Source organism: Danio aesculapii, chromosome 16 (genome assembly GCF_903798145.1).
Source record: "Danio aesculapii chromosome 16, fDanAes4.1, whole genome shotgun sequence".
NCBI lineage: Eukaryota > Metazoa > Chordata > Actinopteri > Cypriniformes > Danionidae > Danio > Danio aesculapii.
The window spans coordinates 35434531-35461372 of record NC_079450.1 but is presented as its reverse complement, the minus strand read 5'-3'; the positions used below and the strand labels follow the sequence as shown (position 1 = coordinate 35461372).

General features: G+C 36.5%; 1 protein-coding gene across 2 annotated transcripts in view; it reads right to left on the bottom strand.

The window, feature by feature from the left end:
* The window catches only part of grik5 (glutamate receptor, ionotropic, kainate 5), a 183693-nt gene that overhangs the window by 30211 nt on the left and 126640 nt on the right, over nt 1–26842 (bottom strand). For both annotated transcript variants that reach the window (XM_056475318.1, XM_056475319.1), the window contains exons 4-10: nt 26063–26227; nt 25535–25632; nt 25284–25449; nt 10230–10408; nt 7150–7203; nt 3171–3332; nt 2936–3088 (exon numbers count right to left, since the gene is read on the bottom strand). In XM_056475318.1, the coding sequence (XP_056331293.1) occupies nt 2936–3088; nt 3171–3332; nt 7150–7203; nt 10230–10408; nt 25284–25449; nt 25535–25632; nt 26063–26227 (977 nt within the window). The remainder of the gene's footprint in view (nt 1–2935; nt 3089–3170; nt 3333–7149; nt 7204–10229; nt 10409–25283; nt 25450–25534; nt 25633–26062; nt 26228–26842) is intronic.

Below are 26842 nucleotides of genomic sequence, written 5' to 3'. Positions count from 1 at the left end.
TTTTCTCACCCTCAAGTGCTTAAAAACCTTAATGAGTTTGTAAAAAATAAGATATTTTGAAGAAAGCTGAAAACCTGTAACTAGTGCCTTCCATGGTAGGAAAAACAAATACTACGGAAGTCAATGATTGTAGGTTTCCAACATTTTTCAAAATATCTTCTATGGTGTTTAACAGAATAGAGAAACTCATTAAGGTTTGAAACGTGAATGTTCAGTAAATAATGACAGAATTTTCATTTTTGAATTTTGTGTTCCTTATCCATTTAAAGAAATTTTACAACCTACCCTAGAGATAAACAGTTGAATTTTACCATTTTTTTTTTATTTTAACCATTTTTGATCTCTGGGCATGGTGAGAACGTTTTTAACTTAGCATAGATGATTGAATTGGATTAGACCAGTAGCATCTTACTGAGAAATATATATATATATATATATATATATATATATATATATATATATATATATATATATATATATATAGGAACTATACTCTTATTTTGGCATAATGTTTAAGGAATTTTGATGTTGTACCATGGCTGCAGCAGGCACAATGATATTACACAGCACTGTTACATAGTTAGCTGAGGACTACTTACAAGCGTTGCATAATGTCATTGTAACAGCAAAGTTCCTTAGTTATTCCTTAGGACAATGGCGCTCACCACACACCAGCTATAGATGGAGTGGAGAGACAGTGATAGAGCCAATTCGGTGGATGGGGATGATTGGGAGGTCATGATGGGTAAGGGCCGATAGAGGGAATTTGGCCAGGACACAGAGGTTACACCCCTACTTTTTACAAGAAGTGCCATGGGATTTTTAATGACCACAGAAAGTCAGGACCTCGGTGTAACGTCTAATTCGAAGGTTGGCGCTCACTGACAATATAGCGTTACCTTCACTTTACTGGGGCATTAGGACTGGGGCACAGACCACAGATTGAGTGCCTCCTGCTGGCCTCACTGACACCACTTCCAACAACAATCTAGGGCTCTATTTTAACGATCTAGGCACGAAGTCTAAAATGCAGGATGCAAAAGGATTAAGGGCATGTCCGAATCCACTTTTGCTATTTTAAGTATAGAAAAATAAGGTTTGCGCCACGGTGCGTGGTCTAAGAGAGTTGTGCTTATTCTTTTAATGAATTATAAGTGTGTTTTGAGCATAAAATGCATTGAACCAATCAGAGGCTCATCTCCCATTCCCTTTAAGAGTCAGTTGCTTCGCGTCATGGTGCATTTGCTATTTATATGGCGGACGCTTCACTAGCAAAAAAACTGTTAAACAGACCGTCTGCAGCATGAGGATAAAGAACAAGCCTCCTCCATTTAGCCTCTTTACTTTTTCTTTCTCTTTACCTTTACTCTTTACTTTACTCCTTTACGTTCATGAATAAGGAAATGGTGTTGTAGCATTCCACTAAAGACATCCATTAGCTTACATATTTAATTTAGTTTAAGCGCAAGATTTGTTTAAAAACTATTTCTAAATTCACTTCTAATTTCCAGCAAATGAATAAATTAACAATAATAACGAAGTGTGGTCAAAAAAAACATACTTATATCGAAGAGTTATATCTAAACACACATCCTATTCTTATGCCCCATATGGTGATCCACACGTCTCCAAAACCCAACAGGTGGACAAATCTAAACTTGTTTTTATTAAAACAAATATAAATATGCATATAATAAATAATACTGCTAATAGTAATAACATTATAGTAAAAATGCTAATTGTCATGAATAAACTGAAAGAAAGCCCCCCGGACTTGAAGAAGGCATGAAGGCATAGAGGTAATGTTTTATATATATATATATATATATATATATATATATATATATATATATATATATATATATATATATATATATATATATATATATATATATATATATATATATATATATATATACACATTTTAATCCTTTGTTTTTTTCATATGTAAAGATATTTGTGTATTGCTGTACATCCTGTGTGTACTAAGTGTTTGAACCTGCATAGGCGCATAACTAATGCGCACCCGCTGGACTTTAGACCAGCTTTTAGTTGGTCAACGGCGCGGTCCATTTCAGTTTCTCAGAATAGCAATGTGCCAACAATGCGCCTTAACCAAAGTCTCTTTAAGGCAAGTAATTTCACTTGGTGGCCATCTTTGAAAGCCTCTCGGGCAGTATGTTCGGGCATTCTGTTTAAATAGGGAAACATCAAATTCTTTAAAACTACTTGCCAAACGAATTTCACATGATCAATAACCAATAAAATTAAGTAGCAACTTTCTCTTTAGTTTCATTTGTAAATGTTCGTATCACTCAAAATCTGCAGAAACTCACGTCTGGTCCAAGCCCCTCCCCGGAGAATTGTCATTCTATTGCGATCGCTGATTGGCTACTGTACTAGAAGGTGGACTTTATTCACCATATAGCGATCGTTGATTGGCTCCTGTACTAGAAGGCGGGGCTTTCATTTGCAATATTGACAGTTACACTTTTACACAGTTACAAGTGACATGTCTTTTGTATTGTATAGTCTTTGCCTTAACACACCTCCTTTTTAGACCAGAACACCCATGTGTCCACAAAGTGGCGCAAATGGATTTACTAAACATTGTGGCACAAAACGTGAAAATTACGGTTGCGCTGGTCTGAAAATGGCAACAAATTTGCGCCGGGTGTACAGTATGATAGGGCCCATAGTTTTCCCATGTGGTCTCCCATCCAGGTACTAACCAGGCTCAGCATTTCTTGGCTTTAGTAAGTAACCGGTCTTGGGCTGCAGGGTGTGTTAATGGATTCAAAAATAGTAAAACTCAACTGTTTAACTTTAGGTGACTAAATGAGACTATTGGCAAAAAAGTTCCTTTACCACTGAGACACCAGATGACTTTCAAGTTTTGAAAATATATAGTGATACTGCACACACAGAGACTGACCATGCGCAGGTAGTTCATGAGGCTGGTTCCATGTTGCCAGATCTGAGGGGAGGTGCAGCTGAGAGGTTTGACGCCAATCTCCTGACTCCGGTTGAGTTCCTGCACTGCACTCACCACCACATGGACCGCATCAAACAGCAGGGCTGACGACAGCTGAACACACACACAGAGAGACACAGAGTTTAGTGTGAGCAGTCAGTGTGTGATACTTTGTTAGTGTTTGTGCAGGTCTCACTGCTGGTCCGGGATACGGGTTAATGTCACAGCCCTCTCTCCAGGACAGGTTAAGGCTCCTGATAAACTCCAGGTAAAAGGGATGGGTGGTGTTAAACATTGAGAAGCCCACAATGTTTGACTGCTCATCCACTATATCATCCAACCACAGCAGTGGGAAGTCCTGCAGACAAACAGGAATGTTATCACACAGAGGAAAGAAGAAATATTAGTGTGTGTGTTAAAATGTTGCAGAAAAAATTTATAGCGTTATCGGATATCGATCAGTGTGTAATAGAACTGGATACTCTGTATTTGAATAATAAAATATGGTTTGTGCATACACAAAATTTATGTTTGAAGTTGCATGTGAATACTGTATAAGTGTACAATGTGGGAGCAATGTGTTCAACTACTATTTACTGAAGGTTTGAGTAAATGCATGCCAGATTTGAAAGTACCTGTGTAAAGTGGTTACTGTACTGTATATTACAGGATGGTAGACTAGACTAGAGTTTTTGCAAGGTGGTTTTTAAGGTTAACTGGTGGCTAGAGGTTTTAGTGATGTATGCAATTTACAGTGATCTGTAGGTTAGACTAGTGACTGGAATCTTTAGTAGTGGTATTTTATTTTGCTCTGTTTGGTCAAACTCTAGTGTCCTGAGGCCTGTTCCACAATGTCGTTTTGGGTTTTTACCAAGATAAGTTCAAAATGGTTCTTTGTTGCTTATAAATAATTTGTACCATATTAAATGAAATATAATTGTGTATATAAGATTCAGTCATTTTCCTTTCGCATTGTCTCTATTTCAGGGCTCGCCACGGTGGAATGAACCGCCAACTTATCCATCATATGTTTTATGCAGCGGATGCCCTTCCAGCCACAACCCAGTACTGGGAAACACAGATACACACTCATTCACACACACACACACACATACACAACGGATTCACACACACACATAAACTACGAATGCAAGAGCTGGTAAGGCATCCACTGCCTAAAACATCGGCTGGATAAGCTGGAGGTTCATTCCGCTGTGGTGACCCCGGTATAATAAAGGAACTAAGCCGAAAAAATGAATGAATGAATATTAATAGCAGCTTTAAATTATAATTTACCTTTAAATGTTTACATATAACTTAGCTTTTTAATATGTAAAGCTTTTAGAATTAGTGTATTTGAGCTGTTTGTGAACCTACATTATTAAAATCAGTTAATTTGTTTGCACTGATATATTAATATTTTCATTAAGTTACCTTCCTAAGCTCTTGCTGTATCAGCAGTGTTTGTAAATTAATTTATTCATTCATTTTCTTTTTACCTTAGTCCCTTTATTAATCTGGGGTTGCCACAGACGAACCGCCAACTTATCCAGCATATGTTTTACACAGTGAATGCCCTTCCAGCTGCAACCCATCACTGGGAAACACTCATACACTCTCATTCACACACATACACTACGGACATTTAAGCTAACCCAATTCACCTATAACGCATGTCTTTGGACTTGTGGGGGAAACCAAAGCACCCAGAGGAAACCCACGTGAATATGGAGAGAACATGCAAACTCCACACAGAAATGCCAAGTTGAATGCTCAACTGACCCAGTTGAGGATCGAACTAGCAACCTTCTTGTTGTGAGGCGACAGTGCAACCCACTCTGCCACCGCGCAGTAAATTCATTTAAAATGTATTTAAAGTCATATTTCTGAAATAATAACTCCTAATCTTCAGCACAGGAGTGAATCAATGATTCATTAGAAAAGACTCAAACTGACTTTCTCATGTCCATAACTGTACCGGATGTAAAAATATGGGATATACCCCCTCCCCACACCTCTTCATTCACTGTAGTTAAATATTGATTAAAGTGACTATAGTTATTTTGTGCAGCGAATTTCTCATTTTGATCCACCTTTAAGAACGCATGGATCTATAATGAAAGCATTCGATTACTTTTGTAACTTTTTGTGCTCATTTAAGACAAAACAATTTGTGTTCAAAATAAAACACTTTCACTTTTAAAATAAAATACTTTTACCTTTCAAAGACATACTAAACATATGGGAGAAATATGTTGAAAAAGCTTAAACGGAATGATAGCAGGATTGAATGGTAAAATACGAGAGAATCCTGGCAAAAACGGGAGGGTTGACAGGTATCTTAACCAGGTTGGGTTTGTTTGACAGTGTCAACCCAAAACTTTCTCTGCAACCTGGAGTTTGTTTAACTCGTTTTGTGCATCAAGCATCGGATCTGTCAGTTTAGACTAGTGAGCAGTTAGACTTTTAGTATTTAATGTAAGGTTCAGTGATCTTCAAGGTTAAACTAGTGAATGTAGAGCTCAGTGATCTGTTTGGTTAGACTAGTGACTATAGTTTCAGAGGTGCATGTAAAGGAATCTGGTAATCTGTTAGGCTAGACTAGTGATTAGATACTTAAGTACTGTGTAAACAAATTGTATTGCTATCACTTGATAGTGACTATGCATGCATAGTAGTAGTGTATAAAAGGTTTTCCATTTGTTAGGTTGACAGGTTTTGGTAGTGCAAGCAAAGTTTGAGCCACACTTTTATGGTAAATTAGCCAAAAAATTGTATGTGCACGGCTGATTTGTGGATACTGATCTAACAGTTATTTTTAGAAAATGCTTTTTCTCTCTCTGATGGCTAAATCACTTTGAAGGGAACAGGGCATCAAGAGGTGAGTCTTTCAGAGTTATGGTTAGTATTTCTGCTGTACTTCCTTTCCCTAAAAATTCCCTAAAAACCAAACTACCACCACCTACTGGTCTGAAGAGTTTTTTCCCCTGTCCCAATGCAGATATCAAGTGTTCGTGATACTTGGTCAGTGTTTTTGCATTGTGTTCAAGTGCAAATTTTTAGCACAACCTCAGGTGACATGCAGTGACACCACAGTCAGCTTTCATCACCGCTAATGTTTTGATGCCAGTTTGGGGTGGCCTTCAAGTTAGATTAGGAATGAAAGTAGTGGGTGTAAACAGAAAGTAACATTTTAAGGCTAGAGGCGTTAGTATTCTGTGCATGGTTCAGTAAAGTGTGTAAGGTTAACAAAGTTTAGACTAGTCACTAGAGGTTTCAGCAGTGTGTGTAAAGGCTGGAAAACACAACACATCTTCCCATTTGCAATCTGAGTCTAGTCGAGTTAAGGGAAAATGCAGTCAGTCTGTATCGATTGACAGAAAATCACATACTGTAGTGCATGATGTGTGAATTTGAGCTTCAAACTGTGATTCCATTCAATCCAAGGGTATCAAACATGTATGACATTTTGAGCCAATTTTAGAATGCATACTGTGTAAGTTTGTCATGTGTTTCCTAGCAACAAGGCACATCTTTCTATGCGAGTTGTGTTGTGTTCTGAACAACTTCAAAGTCTGGTGTGTTCTGCAATTTATGATGTTCAGTACTTTTTTCTTCTTCTTGTTTTAAATAACCATTAACAAAGTCAGCGAGTGTATGATGGTTTGTGTTTTACAGATTTGAATCATGTAGTGTTTTCCAAATGGATAGTTTAAATTGTGAACATGTCCACTGAACACACACATAAAAAAATATGTTGGAGACTTCCATAGAATTTTTAGAAACTATAGATGTCAGCTGTTTACAACATTCTTCAAAATATCTTCCTTTGTGTTGAACAGAAAAAAAGGAAACCAATATTTGGAACCACTCGTGGGTAAGCACGTAGTGAGTAAATTTGTATTTTTGGCTGAACTATCTCTTTAAGGTGAATGCAACAATGTCTGTTAGATTAGCAACTAGTGGTTATACTGTAGCAGTGTTTGCTTGTCGGATTGTGTTTTGTAGGTTATGCAGTAGGAATGTATGTTATGCAGTTCAAGCTGTGAGGGGTGCTGGCTTGAGAAGTGTGAGATGGTTTGCGTAATAAAGATGAATTGTTAATACAGAAGATGGAGCTTCAGGCATGAATATATCTGCAGGAAAATAGGCCAAGAACTCCTCCTCTAGCTTACCATAGTCGTGAGGATGTACTTGTAAAACGCTGATGTCATTCCCAACTCTGATGCCTAAAAAGGAGAACAGTTAAGAAAACATTTCACTGTGTTGTGTGTGTGTGTGTGTGCAAATGAGAGAACTGCATGGAAAGCAGGACATTGGTGTTCATGGAATACAGTCGATAAACAGCATTACACTGTAAAAATCAATCAATAAATAAATGAAAAAACAGGTGGCTTTGTTTGCCATAAATTTACCATTAAAAATATGGTAGAAACCCTAAAAGAAATGTCTACATTTTATGGTAAACTACCCCCATACCGTACAGGATGTTAGTGTTATACACTACCTGACAAAAGTCTTGTCTCCTATCCAAATTCTAACTTCTAGTTGATCACTTGGTATTAGAAGTGGCTTATATGAAAGGCAAGGGCCTCTAGATTACACTTATTTTACAAAAAAAAAAAAATGATCATGCCTTTTAAATTATTTAATTAAGACAGTAAGGTCTGACTTTGCTTAGACACATGTCTTCTCACTTAACATAAATAATGTACAGTTTACAAAATAAAGTCATGGTGCAGTGGAAAAATAATTAATATTGTGTATGACTCCCATGAGCTTGGAGGACTGCATCTCTGCAATGACTCAAAGAACTTATTAGTGAAGTCATCGTTCTTGCAGAACTCCCAGAGTTCATCAAGATTCTTTGCATTCTTCTTCAATGCCTTCTCCTTCATCTTACCCTAGACATGCTCAATAATGTTCATGTCTGGTGATTGGGCTGGCCAATTCTGGAGCACCTTTATCTCGGTTGCTTTCACGAACTTTGATGTGGAGGCTGAAGTATGAGAAAAGGAGCTCTATCCTGCTGAAGAATTTGCCCTCTCTTGTGGTTTGTAATGTAATGGGCAGCACAAATGTCTTGATACCTCAGGCTGTTGATGTTGCCATCCACTCTGCAGATTTCTTGCACGCCCCCATACTGAATGTAACCCCAAACCATGATTTTTCCTTCACCAAACTTAACTGATTTCTGTGAGAATCTTGGGTTCATGCGAGTTCCAATAGGTCTTCTGTAGTATTTGTGATGATTGGGATGCAGTTCAACAGATGATTCATCTGAAAAATCTACCTTCTGTCACTTTTCCAAATGATCAACTAGATGTCAAGTTATTATTTGTAGCTCTTACAACTGGGATCGACGACAAGACTTTAGTCAGGTAGTGTACACTAATGTTTTTAGGTGCCAACATCTACAAATCATACATTTAAACACACAAAAACACAAACATAAGCATCTTGATAAGTCATATGATTAACCGATGCTCATCACAAACAACTTTTCAAACAAGCAGAGAAACAAACTAATACATACAGGGTATATATTAAAGTCTTAAAGTCTTAAAATGTTGTGAACTTTATGTTGTGAATTATGTGTAATAGGTATGTTGCAAAAATATATATGTATATAACTACGGTCTGCTTGTTTTGCCAAAATATTTAAAATATGTGGCTAAGAAATAACTATTTAGAATTAGTTTTTTGATAGGACAAGTACTGTACAATTTTTTTCATTCTGGGCCATTAAAAATCTTTTGCATTTAGTCCTATAGAAATCTGAATATCCATTCTTCATGGTCTTAAAAAGGTCTTAAAAAGTCTTAAATTTGACTTTGTGAAACCAGCAGAAACCCTGTGTATAGAAGGTGCTGCAATAAGAAAGTAATGCAATAAATATTATTTATGAAAATTAGATGTAAAATAAAACTCTAATGAATATAATTGATAAAGAAAAACTAAGGGCTCTATTTTAAAGATCTAGACACAAAGTCTAAAGCATGTGACTCAAAAGTATTAAGGGTGCGTCCGAATCCACTTTTGCTATTTTAAGGCCAGAAAAATATGGTTTGCACCACGGCACATGGTCTAACAGGGTTACGCTTATTCTCTTAATGAGTTGGGTGTGTTTTGACCATAACATGCATTAGACCAATCAAAGTCTCATCTCCCATTCCCTTTAAGAGTCAGTTGTGTCGCGCCTTGGCGCATTTGCTATTTAAATGACTTTGTAAGTGGAAAAACTGAATGGGAAAACTGAATGCTTCACTAGTGAGAAAACAGTTAAACAGACCATCTGCACAAAGACAAAGAATGAGCCTGTTTACTTCACTCCTTTGCTTTCGTGGATTAGGAAATTGTGTTGTAGCATCCCACTGATGACATCAATTAACCTATATATTTAATTTTGTTTGTTCTAAATTCAGTTCTAATTTCCTGCAAACGAATAAATGAAAAATAATAACGAAGTTATATCCAAACACACGTCCTGTTCTTATGCTCCATATGGTGATGCATACATTTCCAAAACCCAACAGGTGGATAAATCTAAGCTAATATAAATGTGCATATAATAAATAATACTGCTAATAATAGTAACATTATAGTAAAAATGCAACTTGTCATGAATAAACAAAAAAATAAAGCAAAAAAAAGCCCCCCAGACACGAAGAAGGCATGGAGGTAGTGGTTTTTATATCTATAACTAACGCGCTCTGCGCTTGACTTTAGACCAGCTTTTACTTTGTCAATGGCGTGGTCTATTTCAGTTTCTCAAAATAGCTCCAACAATGCATCCATGAGTCCACAAAGTACCGCAAATGGATTTGCTATTTAAACAATGTGGTTCAAAACAGGAACATTGGGGTTGCGCTGGTCTGAAAATAGCAACAAGTTGCGCAAAACATGTCTTGCACCTTATTGCACCCGGTGTATGGTATGACCTTAAAAGTTAACTAAAATCCGAAACTCTTTTTAAGTCAGTGCCAACTATTTGATAGCAGTCCCCCTGGTTAAGTGTTATGCAGTGAATTCTGAGAAAGTCAATTTATGGTTATTCATCATATATATTAAGGTAATTTACTATTAACCAAGTTACCAATTTTTCAAGACAGCTTTTCTTTACCATTGAAATCATGGCAATTTTTACAGTATATGATATTATCAATTCATTCAAAAGCAGGTGAAATGTGAGAGAACGTAAGGGATTGAGGTGGGCGAAAATGCAACAGCACTTAGATACTGTATACATGCTTACCTTTTTCAGTATAAGGTAAGAAATGGACGCATTAGCATCAATAATTATTGTAGCTATTTTGTCATCTCGAATCTCCTTCAGTAATGGCGTTGGGTCAAGGTTGTCATCCAACATCCTGATTGACAGTGTCTCTCGAGAGATCAGAAAACGCCTTATCAGCTCTTCCAGTCTCAGCAGACCTGTGGGAAAAGAAAACAAGTTAGTGGGCAAAATCCTAAAGACACTGGGATTAGGGGGTCCAAACCCAGCTCTATACCTTAGATGGTTTGTGTCTGCGGTTGTTTGTAAACAGCGTGCATCTGTGTGTTTGCAGTGCTGCTGGGAACAAAGTGAGTCGGTGGCAACACAAAGCCCAGTGAAAATGTAAATAACTAGCTGCGCTCTCAAGGGAGCCTGCATGCACAGTAAAGCCAGTGCCAAACTTTAATTAGCTTGAGGGAGGAGAGAAATCAATGCTCTCCACACTCTCTCTTTCTCATACTCTCAATACCTCCTTTTGACTCTTCTGTCTTTCTTTCACTGATTTCTCTCGCTCATTCTGATTTTCACTCCATTCCACTGCATTCGTCTTATTCTTGATTTTTTTTGCTTTCTTATTCCCTCCGCTGTGTTATAAATGAACTCAGATCTTGTTTTCCACCAGAGACCAGCGCTGTGACACTCTGAAACAAACATTATCAGACCCAGACCAGCCTTGTGCTTAATGACTCATGTGTGACAGTGACTAGAGCTCTGTTGCAAAACCTAGTGAGCTGCCAGCATTGTAGGACATCAGGCACGTTCCCAATGCAAAAACCTGTTCCAAAAGGTAGGCTTTTTAGTTCTACCTAGAATTGTAGAGATCCTAGAATCTACATCCAAAACAGAGGTGGTTAATTAGTGAGCGGAATGTTTTATTAATGTGTTTTAGAGGATGATGGTGGACTCCATTTGTTCCATTTAAACCTCAACAACCTCAAATTCAATATCCAATATTGCTGCTCAGTGCATCAACAGAAGTGAAACAGTATTGTTTTTATTTTTATTTTTGATCGTCTCTGTCTCAATAAACTCACAAAGTAAATTGGGTCCCACTTTATTTTAGTTGACCTTAACTATTATGTAAATAAATAAATGCAATGCAGTGCACGTATTGTGTTCATATTGGGTTGTAAAATACTCATGGTTCTTTTGAGGGGGTAGTAAGTAAAGGAGATGTAAGATTCCATTTCTTACAGCTCATCGAAATCTGATGAATGGTTGAGGGTTAAATGCATGTAAACCTTTTTAGCGCTTTTGAAAAGAATTGTGTTATTTATTTGAATTTATTTATATTTGTTTTCAACTCTACGTCCAACCTGACTTAAATTTTATTCTAATTTTACCATTTATGTTTTTAGCTGATCCCATTATTAGTTGTGATATAATTTAGACTTTGATTTTTTTCTTGGGTCTGGATGTTCTTAATTGTACGTTCATTAGGAACCAGACGCCGCTTAGAGTTCCATGCCCCGGGATTGCGTTTCTTCTCATGGGCATTATCTCGACACTGAAGTTTGTCAGAGATGTAGAGTTAACTAATACTCTAAATACTAAAAGAGTTGTTAATTTAGTCATTTCCATACAACTTGCTAATAACAGGTATTAAATGATTAAAATATTTGTTGTATAATTTTTGAGAAATTAATATTATAATAATGATATAATGCTGTATTATTCTGTGTCATGGATTGAGTGGTTTAGTGATATGGATTAGCTCCACCTACATTTTACATTAGCTCACCTACTTGCGTAATAGCACACAGGTGATGGGTGATTAGCTGGCAGGAGTAGCAGGGAAACAGTTTTTTGGCCCTGTTTTTATTTGTAGCATTTGCAAGACAAATAAATCAATCTTGAGAAATAAATGCTTGGACGCGTCGTAAAACATCACTGCTCCTGTTAAAACGGCTTCAAATTAACCAAATGATGTCAGAGACCGTTATACAAAATCTGTAAAAAAAAATGGCAATTAGATAATTTCCCCAAATCGCACAGCCCTAATGAGTGTGTCTGTGTGTGTGTGTGTGTGTGTGTGTGTGTGTGTGTGTGTGTGTGTGTGTGTGTGTGTGTGGTGTTTCCCAATACTGGAAGGTTATCCGCTGCATAAAACATGCTGGAATAGTTGGCGGTCCATTCCTCTGTGGCGACCTCTGAAATAGAGACTAAGCCGAAGAAAAATGAATGAATTTTAATGTAGAGACATGTATATTTACAAATTAAGTGTAATATACCAAATTATTCATCTAAATATACTGTGAAGTACATATAGTAGTTAAGACCACCTAATATAAAGTGGGACCATAAATTGACTCAAGTCTAGTGTGACTCAAGTCATTCCCAGCTCCAGCATACTGTACAACATCTAAGGCAAATTGAATAGAGTATTCTGAGTAAACTTTAGTAAACACAACACATTAATCAAACTAATGCAAATAAACTCCTAATCGGATTAAACACAATCACACTAAACTATGTGGCTTACACTGATTTTTATCACAATAAACTGTCAGGTAAACACCTTGATAATTTTTACTGTTCTGAAGAAAGTGTGCATGTGTTTGGACATAAATGGATGCTGTGTGTTATTCTAAAGTTTTTTAAATCACTAAACTGTCAATACACTCAATGCACAGTTTGCAGACATGGTGCAACAAAACTGATACAGTGAGTTATTGCAAAATAACAAAATAAGCAGCCATGGAAATGTGTTAGCATAACATGTGAGTAGATGAGACTTATACCATTAAACGCTGGTTATGAGTGATAAAATTAAGATTTAAAGGGCACCTATTTAACCCCCTTTTCAAGACTTAAGTCTTTTGTGTCTCCAGAATGTGTCTGTAAAGTTTCAGCTCAAAACACCCATCAGGTTATTTATTATAGCTTTCAGAATATTGAATTTTCTGCTCTGAACACATTGTAGCTGTTGTTGTTGTCTGTGCCTTTAATGCTAGTTTTCCCCGCCCACTGTTCCCACATGCCTGTCAGAGTGTGCCTCAATGTCCGCCTCTTCTGCGTCAGATAAACAGCACAGTGACAGACATGAAAGAAGCAGATCTCAAGTAACGTTTGTGAGAAATACTACAGTAAGGACTTTCCCAATGATTATTTGATGTATTTGTTGTGGAGTTAATTCAAGCTTTTCTGCAACGATGTGTCACACAAAATGTTGTTACAAAGTTCGTACGCGTTTAACTTTGCACTGTTTTTGCACCGCAAATGTAAGAGGATACACATTTATATCCACTGCTGTATGGATATCCGTCATGTTAATGTACAAAATAAACCTGATGTAACGTCCACAATCTGAGATTATAGCGTCTTCTTTTCTAATTGTACTGACATGCGGCTGTGGTGATAAAGTAAAGAAGGTAAAATCGCTGTCATTTATTACAAACATGCACTGATTTAAAACTGTTTTAAGCTTGTAAAACACATTCTTGATCACATTTGATGATGATTGATGATCACACTGAGCCGAACAGATCTTTTAATCCTGGTTGCTTTGTGCACGACCTGACTTGTTATATGCGTTACTACGGAGGCATGTTAATATGCGGCTGTCAATCAAATTGGTAGGCGGGGAAACCGCACTCCTACATCACATTGCGGTGGGCCTCAATTTGGGAGGGATTTGGATCTTTAAACATCAGGAAAATTTAAAAAATGAGACTTTATATATTTATATATTGTCTTTATATCACCCCAGTATGACTGTGGACACACTATACCTGCACACAGTTCTGTCCAAACAGCTTACAAAAAGATGATTTTCATCATAGGTGCCCTTTAAATTAACAACATTTCCTATTGCGAATAATCAGAATAATGAAAGCTGCTAAAAACAACTGGAGCTTCTCTTGTGATGTAAACATCTTACTGTGATTTAATAATTAAAGTGTGGTCAGATAGAAATTTTATTGCAACAAGATCCATTGTCAAATGTGACATGCAGTCATTTTGTCATCACAAACCAAGAATTGGAATTTTTTACAGGAGGGTGAACAGAGTTTTTATCACACTACTGGCATATTTTTTTCCCATTCCATTTCACTGCTTTCCATTGTTGTTCTGTGAATGTGTGCTAAACTGCTGTATTTGGTTGTTTTCATGTGATGTTTTCAGTGTGACAGACGAGGTCACCAGGGAAAAAAAATGTTGAAGCTAAAACAAAGTGTGTGGCGTCAGAAGACAGTTCCATAAAATAAAGGCAATGAAGTTCAATATAAAATCAGTGTACACAACACACATTTAAAATATGTCAAAACAGACTTGCTTTTGTTTACATTTCTGTGAGATTTTCTAGCAATAATATATTTTTATGTTGTCAAATGTAGCAATATGTGCAGCAACACTCACAAAGAAGTCACATTAAATCCAAGCACCAGAAGGTTCACATGAAAAAGATTTCCACTTGGAGAATATGGGCTCTATTTTAACGATCTAGGCGCAAAGTCTAAAGCGCATGTCCGAATCCACTTTTGCTATTTTAAGGATGGAAAAATACGCTTTGCTCCCCAGCACAGGGTCTAACAGGGTTGTGCTTATTCTATTGATGAGTTATGTGAGTTTTTTGAGCATAACATGAATTAAACCAATCAGAGTCTCATCTCCCATTCCCTTTAGGACTTAGTTGCTTCGCACCATGGCGCATTTGATATTTACATGGTGAAATTTGTAAGAAGAAAAACTGAATGTTTCACTAGTGAGAAAACAGTTAAACAAACCATCTGCAATATCTCCTTCATTCGGCTTCTTTCTCACGTTCTCTTTATTTTACTTTACTCTTTACTTTCATGGATAAGGAAACGGTGTTGTACGTGTTGTATTTAATTTTTATGTAGAATTTTATATTTAGTTTTATGTAGAAAATAATATTTTTTGTAACATTTTAATCCTTTAATTTTTTCATATGTAAAGATATTTGTGTATTGCTGTACATCCTGTGTGTATTAAGCAATGTGTAAGCATTTTGAACCTGCATAGGTGCATAACTAACGCACTCTGCGCTGAACTTTAAATAATTTCAGTTCTTCAAAACAGCAACGCGCCAACAATGCACCTCAACACACCTCCTTTTTAGACCAGAACAGAAAAAAAGAAACTCACAAAACTTTAAAACCACGCCTGTGTCATTTTTGGGTGACGTATCACTTTAAGGACCATTCTCACAAAATATGCTTTTCAATTACGTTTGCCTTGTTTTACATTGTTTTTAATGTAAATGTGCTAAGCTGAAACGCTTGTTTTGCACTTGTGTTTGACACAACATTATAAAAGCATTCAGGTTCAAGTTAGTTACATTTTTTAAAAAATTTCTCTATTGTATACCACTGGTAAGGCTACATAATGGTGGAGTCAGTAGGATTGACAGCAAGTTCACAAAATAGATTCTGTTGGAAAGAAGCAAAAATCCTACATAGTAAACATGTAAAGAACAAGAAAGACGCTATAAGATTCTAGTGGATGAGCACTGATCTTCCAGATGTGGGCTTCTGTTCTATGCCAAATGGAAAATGCAAAAGCTGTCAGTCTGAGTGATCTATACAATGCAAGTGCTCTCCCACTGTAAAACAGTACCAGATCCCGCTGCACGATATTGGAAAAATCTAACATTGTAATATGTTTTTATTATGTGATATATTGCGATATAAACACTATTTCACCAAATGATTTAATATTTCTCAGACATTATAAAAGAATTTAAAATGTTAAATCAATTGGGAGGATTCTGTAATGGGAGTACATCTCCCTAAAATCTAATAAACAATCTATAAACTTTTTGGGGTCCCCCGACACATTTTCGTTGTTGTCTTTGTTACTTGCAGCACATTTCTGTATTTGCATGTATTGTAAGTATTTTCATGCGCAGGTTTAGTCAGAGATTGATGAATTAATGTTTATTGTTTGCATCTCCATAAAATCTAATAAACAATCTATAAGCTTTTAGGGGTCCCCTGACACATTTTCATTGTGGTCTGTGCTACTTGCAGTGCGTTTCTCTATTTGCATGTGTTGTGAGTATTTTCATGCGCGTGTTTAGTCAGAGATTGATGAAATAATGTTACCATTTGCATTTCCATAAAATCGAATAAACAATTCATAAACTTTTTGGGGTTAGGGTTATTTGCAGCGCATTTCTGTAATTGCATGTGTTGTGAGTATTTTCATGCATAACAATCTGTAAATACAGTCAAGAAAAAGTTTTATCATTTCCAGAGTCTAACAGTATTCAATTAACTGAATGATAAAAATAAATCAACAAAATTAATCATAATTAAGGTACAATTTCTTATACCTGAATGTTTTTTAAAATCATTTTACAATCACAGGCATCAAAAACACATGCAAATGATAAACTATAACACAAACTCAACACTGCATATCTTGCGATGTGCCTATTGCGAATGATGACATAGCAATTTATGCTGAATCAATATATTTTTTATATATAATTTAATATATATTTTTTAAAGGTGCCATACAATGAAAATATGGATATAACTAGGCTGAATAATTAAGAGTTCATTATGAAACAGACATACATTGAGACTGAAACACCATTGTTGCCTTGTTCTCATATAAATACCATTAGTGTATAATTCTGGTGAAAATCAGCCCAATTGGAACAAAACACCAACTCTGATGACTCACACAAGATCATTAATATGCTCGCCCCAGGCTGCATTTGATTGGCCACAATGTTTCCTAGTGAGATTACAATTTATTTTAATGAGATTTAATTATTTTGTCTCTTATGTTTACATTTATCTAAGCTTTTACCACTGAGAATGGGCCCAGGTTGTTACAGTGCAATGCATTCTGAGAATTTGGGACACACGAACATGGACCACATTGATCTATTTAGGTTTAATGTATCATGTATATACACTGATTTGCAAGTGCTCACACTACACATAAAAAAAGAGAATCATATAAAGAAAAGTTTTCTTGAGGCACATCGTTGATACTCTGTCACTTATGGATTAGCTCTTTCATTTATTTGATCCGCTCCCTCTGCATCTGTGCTCGGCTTCTCGAGTTACACTTTAGCGCTGGAGACAGAATTTTATGGATATGCATAATCCATATTTTCAGCTTCTCAGACAGACAAAGAGCATTTATAAAGTTATCTACACTAGTCCATTTTATTCTGAGTATTTGTAAGATGTATTTAAAAAGTTTTACGGTGTTGATTGTTTTAAAGTTTTCCTGTTGATTTGATTGACTCTTATTTTGAAAACGGGACAGACTTTAGGGAGGAGTGAAAAAAGTGAAACAGGCAGCCATGCATGATCTCCTGTTCACAGCACATCAGAATGCAAAATGCAGGATATACAGATTATACATGTATTCAATGCCACCCTAAAAAGGCATAACATCTGTTTAGTTTAACATGTATGAAGGGAAATTTGCTATATATGTTTGTAATTAGTCAATTCAAGCAGTGACACTTTGTTCACTCTCTTTTTCTAAAAAATAATGTGTTTATCCAATCCACTGCACAGAGAAGAAGGAGAGTTCACCATCTTATAAAAGAGCTGCAAGAGAATAACACTGCCAGTGTTTTATAAGGGATGCTTCCCACTGATGCACGTTTATTTTAGTCACTTCAATCGACAGTAAATATTGAGTTATTGATGCTCAAGCAAGCAGTGCATATAAATGTATTTTAAAAATAATGTAATGGAGATTTAAAGTATTAACACTAGAATACAGATGTGACTGTAGACCCCAAACCAGTCATAAGTGTAAATGTTTATATTTGTTTGAGAAAACTATTTGAGGGGCAAGAAGCATAGCAAGAAGGTTGCTGGTTTGATCCTTCAGTTGTGTGGAGTTTGCATGTTCTCCTCGTGTCTGCATGGGTTTCCTCCGGGTGGTCAGGTTTCCCCCAGAGTCCAAAGACATGCAGAATTGTTAATTGGATAAGCTACATTGGCCGTATTGTATGAGTGTATGAGAGTGCGTGTGAATGCAAGAGTGTATGGATGTTTCCCAGTACTGGGTTACAGCTGGAAGGACATCCACTGCGTAAAACATATGTTGGATAAGTTGGCAGTTCATTCCACTCTGGCGACCCCTGATTAATTAAGGGACTAAGCCGAAAAAAAAAATGAATGAATGAATGAATGAACAATTATTTGAAAATATGGAATCTGAAAGTTTAAAAAAATTAAATAATGACGAAATTGCCTTTAAATTTCCTAAGTGAAGTTATTAGCAATGCACAATACTGTGTGCTTGTCTGAATAACACAGTCAAGAAACAGGTTAGTGACTGTATTGTGGTGTTAGTAACTGTACTATGGACCGTATTTCGGGCGGCCACTGCAATTAAATAGGATACCAAAGTTGGTGACCTGTGGGTGTTACAGACTTTACCAAAAAACTGAAGACCAGGGGCAGGGTGCAATTATAGGAGTTTTCAGATATAAATAACAAAACGGGAGGGTGGCGGGAGATGGGCAGTGGTGTAAAGTAACAAATTATAAATACTCAAATGACTGTAATTGGGTAGTTTCTTCTCAGGAATTGTAATTTTAAAAATGTTTACTTTTACTTTCCCTCAAGTATGTTTTTAGTGCAGTATCGATACTTTTACTCCTCTACTTTCCTTCAACCTGCAGTCACTACTTTATTTTTTCTTGTCTGTGAGGATTGGCTGAGTAGAAAAAACAATCTTGTGATTCCTGTCGACTCAAATCACACATAGCCTAAAATAGCATCAGACTGAACAACCTCAAGACACGGGCGCTTTATAAATGCAGCAAACCTTTTGGAAGCATTAAAAGTGTCCAAGAAGATGTCCAAAATCTTTGCACGCAATGATGATGAGACTTTATTGACTGATGAGAGAGTGGTGGATGTTTACTGTATGAGGACTGAAATCACCAACTAGTCACCAACACACAATCACAAAGTGCATGTACGCTCATCAGCTTTTCACAGTGTAATATTCAGTACTCTTGAGTACTTCTAAAATGGCTATTTTTTGCTCATACTTTGAGTAATATTTACAACAGATACTTTTACTCGCAGTACATTTTGGGGCAAGTAATTGTATACTTTTACATGAGTGTGAATTTTCACTACTCTTTCCACCACTGGAGATGGGTGTGATATATGAAACTCTTCCAAGGAAACGGGAGTGTTGGCAGGTATGCTACAGACAGTAGAAAGCAAAATGTGACCCAAAATAAACATACAGTACTGAATGTATACTGTACCACCACATATGCTTGTACTTAAATTTGTTTAGCTCTACCTGACACAATTATTATTTCATTCTGCAATAGACTATAGTCATTTTAATTAATTAGTTTTTTTTATGTTTTTGGTCAAAAATTGGTAATGCTGTTTTTAGTGGTTGATATTTGCACCCCTCGATTAAATTATGTAGCCTACTGTAGAATGATGTACTTTAACTTCAAGTTAAGTGCTATTTTAGGGTTTCCGCCTGCATTTTGCCTATACCCAAATAAAAAAAATCCTCCCAAATTCACATACATAGGTGTAAATGCAAAAGTTTGGTATCATTTTAAAGAAAAGCCTTTGAATTTTCATAAAACACTGTCTGTGTTATAAAAAACCCGTCTAAAAAAGAGGAACTTTTTTGTAAACTCAAATTTGAAAGTGTACCTTTTAGGTTTTGTGTGGTCTGTGTTGCTGTAATTAATTTTGTTGGTTCCTGCACATGTCAGTAGTCATAGGAAAAAATAAAAATGTCTCTATCCTAATCTATGCAAAAGTTATTCTATTCCAACTGATAAGTGGATGGAACCACTTATGGGGGTATTGGGCCAGTACAGACCTTTAAAATTTAAAGAATGGGAAATAAATGACATCACGGTACACAGGGTTTAGAACCTGCGAGGTCTGTACTATTTCACCAGCATCCACTCACTTAAAAATGTTTGCACTTAAAACTGTTCTATTACATGCGTTTTGTTTTTCATTTCACCGCCTTGCATCTCTTTTTTAAAACCTGAATTGTATTCTGTGAGAATCGTCCTTTAGGATGCTAACTAGCTATCTAGGCTTCGAAACTAAGCTTTTGTGTGTTGGAGACCATAAAAATCATGTGGTCAATTTCTGTTTGAAACCATCTTTTTTTACAAAGCGACATGAAATATGTTTACGCAGTTCTTAAGTCATTCTTTTCATGCTTTTTCAGTCTGACAGACGAGGTCACCAGAGGAAAAAAACTGTTGAAGCTAAAACAAAGTGTGCGCCATCAGATGGCAGTTTCATAAATTAAAGGCAATGAGGTTCACAATGAAATCGCTTTACACAACGCACATGAAAACCTTTGTGTCAAAACAGGCTTGGGAAATTGCTTTCTATCTGTTAAACGAGAAGCAGGAGTGCAGCAGCGAGCCTCTCTCCATCTCTTGCCACCATTTTAAATGAGCTTGATGAGTGGCAAGTTGCACCTACTCTGCTGCCATAGCAACCATAGTGCAGCCAACTGGGTCAGAGCTGAGCGTTATGTAGCGATGCCCTCTCTAACACACAAGAACGTCCGAACACACAAAAGCACACACACTTTGCATACGTGGCGCTGTCTCACACATTAGCACGCGCAGCAGGGGGGGAGATTTATTCTCAGATTACATGAACGTTGTGTTGTCCAGTGACATGCTGCGTAATTGCTCAGCAGTATGTTTTATTGGCACAGCTACCTATTACAGCAAAGTAATTGTTGGTGCTTGCAGTATGGCAGCACTGCAGTATCATTATCAGTCTTTTCAAGAACTTTTTGTGATTTCATCTCGCCCATTAACCTTGAATGCATGTTGTTACTTGAGTGTTTGATGAGAAAAGACGATTGATTGGGCAGATGAAATCATTTGAAGCATTTAATTAGCCAAGGGTTTATTATAGTAGATGTGTAGTACCGATGTTTTCTTGATCCATTGGTTGCCAGCTGTATACCCACAGTTTTACTACATATACCTTGGTTAAAGGTTAGTGTGGCAAAAATGTGATGGTGGTTATTTTGTGGTTTAGCTGCAATTAACTTTTTTTTGTTTTTTGTTCAATGCCCTCCAGTATTATTGCCACATTTATAAGCAAATCTGTGGTTGGGAATATGTCTTTATTGTTTTATTGTGTTTTGCTAAGAGTACTAACAAAATAACTGAAGGTGCTTGAGTGTTTTTTCGATCAGAGCAGAGGCTTTTTTAACCCTGAAACCTTTCCTAAAAGTTTGTGGTGATTGTAGTTTTGGAGACTTCTGGTCTGGAATTCTCCAGCTTTTTGGAGATTTTTTTTGGCTAATTGAACCATCCTCCTAACCAGGTGCGGACTTAGTGATTTGGGGGCCCTAAGCAGTTTTAAGGATAGGGCCCTAGCATTGAAAGTCAATGCATTCTCTTTACCTAGAGATATTTTTTTCTCTGTAAATTAGTTTTATTTTTTTGTAAATAAACTGCATGTTAAAAATATTTTTAAAGCTTGTTTTATGCATTTTAATTTTTAAAGGAACCTTTATTGTCTTAGGCTCAATCCCAAATCTATTTTTCTACCCCTACCCCTTTCCCTTCCCCTTGGTCCTTGAAACAGCGTGTGAAGGGGAAGGGCTTCAAAATTTACCCCTAAGAAATGAGACAGCATAACTTCATCAAACACTTCATCATACAGTTGAAGTCAGAATTATTAGCCCCCCTGTTTATTTTTTCCCCAATTTCTGTTTAATGGAGAGAAGATTTTTCAACACATTTCTAAACATAATAGTTTTAATAACTCATGTCTAATAACTGATTTATTTTATCTTTGCCATGATGACAGTAAATAATATTTGACAATGTTTTTCACAGCTTGAAGTGACATTTAAAGGCTTGATTAGTTAATTAGGTTAACTAGGCAGGTTAGGGTAAATAGGCCAAGTTATTGTATAATGATGGTTTGTTCTGTAGTCTATCAAAAAAAATTAATATAGCCAAAAGGGGCTAATAATTTTGACCTTAAAATGGTGTTTAAAAATTTAAAACTGCTTTTATTCTAATCAAAATAAAACAAATAAGACTTTTTCCAGAAGAAAAAATATTATCAGACATTCTGTGAAAATTTCGTTGCTCTGTCGTTTGGAAAATATTTAAAAAAGGGAAAAAAAATTAAAAGGGGGGCTAATTATTCTGACTTCAACTGTATGTCATCGCAATCTCTTGCTTCATATGAGATCGACGATCACGGCTGCTGTAGATATTCCAGCATTTTTTTTGGTATTGATCTCTTTAGGAAATCACTAAAGGCATATATCATGTTATCATAACGATATAATGTGGCAAAAAGACCTTTCATTTTTTCTTGGGTAAATGTTATTTTATTTGAACAATTCCTCTTTTAACAAGCTCACAGCGATCTGACAAGGCTTTTAGCCAGACAGCAGGATCGTGGAGGAAGCTGCATTTCATTGTTTGTCTTATTTCTTTTTTTCACAAATGTTCTCAAAATTCTCACTCTTGTACACTCTGCTCTGATCACTAGACTGGCAGTGTATTTATACATTTTTTTATGAATATTTTTTTCGGGGTTTTCACCTTTATTTTGGATAGGAAAGTAGAGAGAATTGACGGGGAAGCATTGGGAGCAGAGAGAGTGGATGGAGTGGAAGGATCGGCAAAGGACCGTGAGGCGGAATCGAACTCGGGTCACAGCAAGCACCAGAGTGCATGTGTCGACACACTAACCACTAAACCACTAGTGCCGACAGACTGGCAGTGTATTTAAACCACTCACACTCACACTTGTGCATGTGCAGTACAGAAAGGAACAGTCCACTACACATGGATGGCCCCCCGGTTTTGAAAAGAAGTAATAATGTTAAAATCTTACCAGATGTAGAGAGATTTTACAACATATTATAGAAAATATATAAATGAGCTATATACCTAATATAGGTTTCTTGGCATTGTTGGGCCCCCAAATTCCCTGGGTACCTAAGTGGTTGCTTACCACACTTATTGATTAAGTTCGCCCCTGCTCCTAACAGTGTGTGGGACAACACACATCCTCTTCCAGTCTGATTCATAACACTTCCAGTTCGCTGTAATTTCTTAATTAATATCCTAAAATATTAATGGTAGAGCTGAACCACTGAATTTCAGTGTTACTGCTATTTTCTGATATCCATTTCTCATTTTGTGAAGCTCAACACTTTTGCCACAGCTTTGTTATTTGGTCTTACCCATTTTGATGAATGGCATAGTAAAACAGGAGGTAATGGCTGAACAATTTTCTGTTCCTAGTCAACCAGGTGTGCTAAATTCCCTAAAATTAATTGTTAAATATTACAAATATGCTGCACATATGAGTTCATTGCGGTGCAATTGTTATTTTTAACAAAGCATTTGCTTTTTACAGTTTTCTCCATTGGTTTGGCTCATTTCTTGAGACATAAATTACATTCTCAAAATTCTAAGATCATTTGGCAAAACAGTGTTACATTTTAGCACAACACTAAAGCTCACTTGCAAAAGCTCATATCTCTCCAAAAACAGTTCATGCATCAAAACTAAATCCCTTTCCCATATAAAAAGTCAGTGCCACAAAAATGGCAAATATCCTTCTCAATTGCTTTGGCTCATTTCTTGAAACAGACCGGACATTCTCAACTCTCTTGGTGCTTTTGTCAAAATAACGTGGATGGTTCTGCACAACACCATGGTTTACCTGCAACAGCTCATACCTTTCCCAAAACTGTTCACTCGTGTCAAAACTAAATTTCCTTCTCAATTAAACAGTCAGTGCCCCCAAAATGCTTCATCCCTTTAGCATTGTGTAAGCACTGCAAGTCAAAATGTTTAGATGTTTTGTCACTATGGCAAAGGACCACTAAAATATCCCTCATGTCCACCTTACAGTCTTAGCCCAGTCCTTCATTGACAATGGTTACTGCGCTGTTTTTGTCTAGCTAACAGAATACAATTGTGTATAAAACAGAAAAAAAAGAAATAGGATTTTAGGGTAAGAGTAGCCTCCAAGGTTTGACGTCACACATTGCACTCACACTGCCAAGGAAATGGTAACTCCTTTTTTATTGTAATGATCAACCACACACAAAGTAACTTCCAAATATCAGAGCAAAAAGAAACTGTATACAGCATAATAAACTGTAATATAAACACACAAACAAAAAAGTAGAGTGCTATAAATAAAGCTGGAGTTTCATAACAGTGCTTAACTGCCCGCCGTCCTCACCCTCCTTACCATCCACACGCTGCAGTCTGTGTGACCAAAGATTCTCGTCCACATCAGTGTATATTCTCCCTTGCGATGCAACGAGGGAAGAAACGGCATGAATGTCGCAACCATCATCTACAATGATCAAATGTTCCAAGGATTCACCTACTGTATGGTATTCATGGTATTATAGTCTTGACTTATTTTGACAATTGAACAGACTGTTGTGCATGTAACGACATACACAATGAAATGACGCTGACACATTTTGAAGAGAACAACTATTAGACTAAGAATTAACAATCAGTTTTCGCTTGGAAATTGTGCTAAATGAAGACTATCTGTACTTAATCAAATGCAAAGACGTACTTAGACTTTGCAATTTTATGAAATGAATGAGAAATTCTATTCTGTTGTGAACAATTGCCAAGTGGTTCGGATGTTTGTCCATGTTGTTTTGAGAATGTAATTTCTGTTTCAAGAAATGAGCCAAACCAATGGAGAAAAACTGTAATAAAACTGTGCTGTTTATGCAAATGTTTGTTTTTTTTAGTTAATTCCTATGTGGCAGATATTTTTGAAGTAAATTAGCACTGATTAAAGGTGCATTTGCTCATATTTATCAAGGATGTAACATTAGTGGAGGGCACTGTATTTGTAGTTAAATTAATTTTGTGAGATACTGGGAAATATTGTGAATGGAAGAACAGCCATTAACATAATTATAAATATCCCTGTACAACAAGTGTTTCATTCCTCTGTTTGTTTGTTCTCCAGGTTTACATATTCAAGCTTGAATGCAGACCAGAATAGCTGAGAATGAGCAGAGCAGAGGTCTTGGACTCACATTCGGCCTTAGCACAGACCAGACTAGCCGATGGGTAGCTGAAGGAGCGTAGGATGGAGCCGATGGCAAGGCTCAGATCCTCGTTGCTAGGATACAGAGTCACAGACGCAAAGCGCAGGTAAGGAAGCCGTGGAGTCTCTTCTGGACCGATTTTGATGTGGGGAATCTAAGAGAGAGCAGAAACAAGGGACATTTTATAGTTAGTGAAAGAATTAACACCAAAAAAAGAGGAATATTTAGATGAGGCTCACCTCCTTTTCCCCACATATGTGACTGACTATAGAGCCGGAGGCGGGACTGGAGGCGGGGCCGATAACAGAGACCACGCCCTTTGGTAGAATCTGGCACACTATGACAGAAAAAGTAGAGCATTTCATTCTTTAAATTCTTTCCCTGTGTGCTCACCTTATTCTCTGTGTATGAATAGGCGTAGCCATTTGAATCATTTTGGCTCGAGACTTCTGGTCTTATTCACTTCCATTCATTTTAACGTTAAAAACAGCTCGTTTTGCTGCTTGGTGTTGCAGACTAATATTTTCTTATTACATTATTCTACTTTGTCTGTATTGTCATGCAAACACTTGTTTGTAGAGTAAATAGTTTGACCGTTTTCTGCCGTTTATTATTCCAAGTCATTTCTCCCATAGGCAGCTGAATCGGAAGTTCTAAAACAATCGCTAAAACCCGCGCACTTCCGCACTGAAGAATAAGGTCAATACACTTCAACTTTTTCTCTCTCTCTCTTTAGTGTGCAGGGTGTTTGTGTGTGCATTACTCACTTGTATCTGTAGTCTCATACTGTGAGTCTTTCTGAAGTTCAAATATGTCGACCTCCACACGAGCTCGAGCTGGGCTCTCCATCACACTGTTGATATTCTCACGTGCTAATGCTAACGCTAACCGCTCCCCACGGCCACAGACAGAGCTGTCATCCAAAATAGCCGCTATGGGAGAAGAAAAGGAAGAGTGGTCAGAGAGCAAAGAAGTCAGAGAGCAAAGAGAGAAATTCTCAGAAGGACTGGTTAAAGATTTATACAAGTATGTGCTATGTTAATCTACCATGTCAAAAAACAATAAAGTCAATAACAAAGACAATGTAATCAAACATAGCTAATCTTTAAACTCACCCACAATCTAAACATTTACCCTCATTTCACCCTCAAATACTTACAAACTTAAAAGTTTTTGTTTCTATTCAACACAAAATAATATATTTAGAAAAAACTTCAATATTTTTGAGCATTTTTCATGATATCTTTTGTGTTCAACAAAAGAAAGAAACTGAAACAAGTTTAGTTATTAGTCAGTAGTTTTCAGTTTCCACTAACCAAAACTGCGTCACACTATGCTAGATGTAAATAATACAATTCAAGCTGCTTTAACATTAAAATGTTTGAGGAAAGTATGATTTTTTTTTTAATTTAGCATTTTTATAAATTTGTATTATTTATTTAAGAATGTGTACATTTATTCAGCAAGACTGTATTAAATTAAACAAGAGTGACTGTAAGTAAATGTTAAATTTGCTATTAAAAAATCTAATTAATACTGTTTTTTGG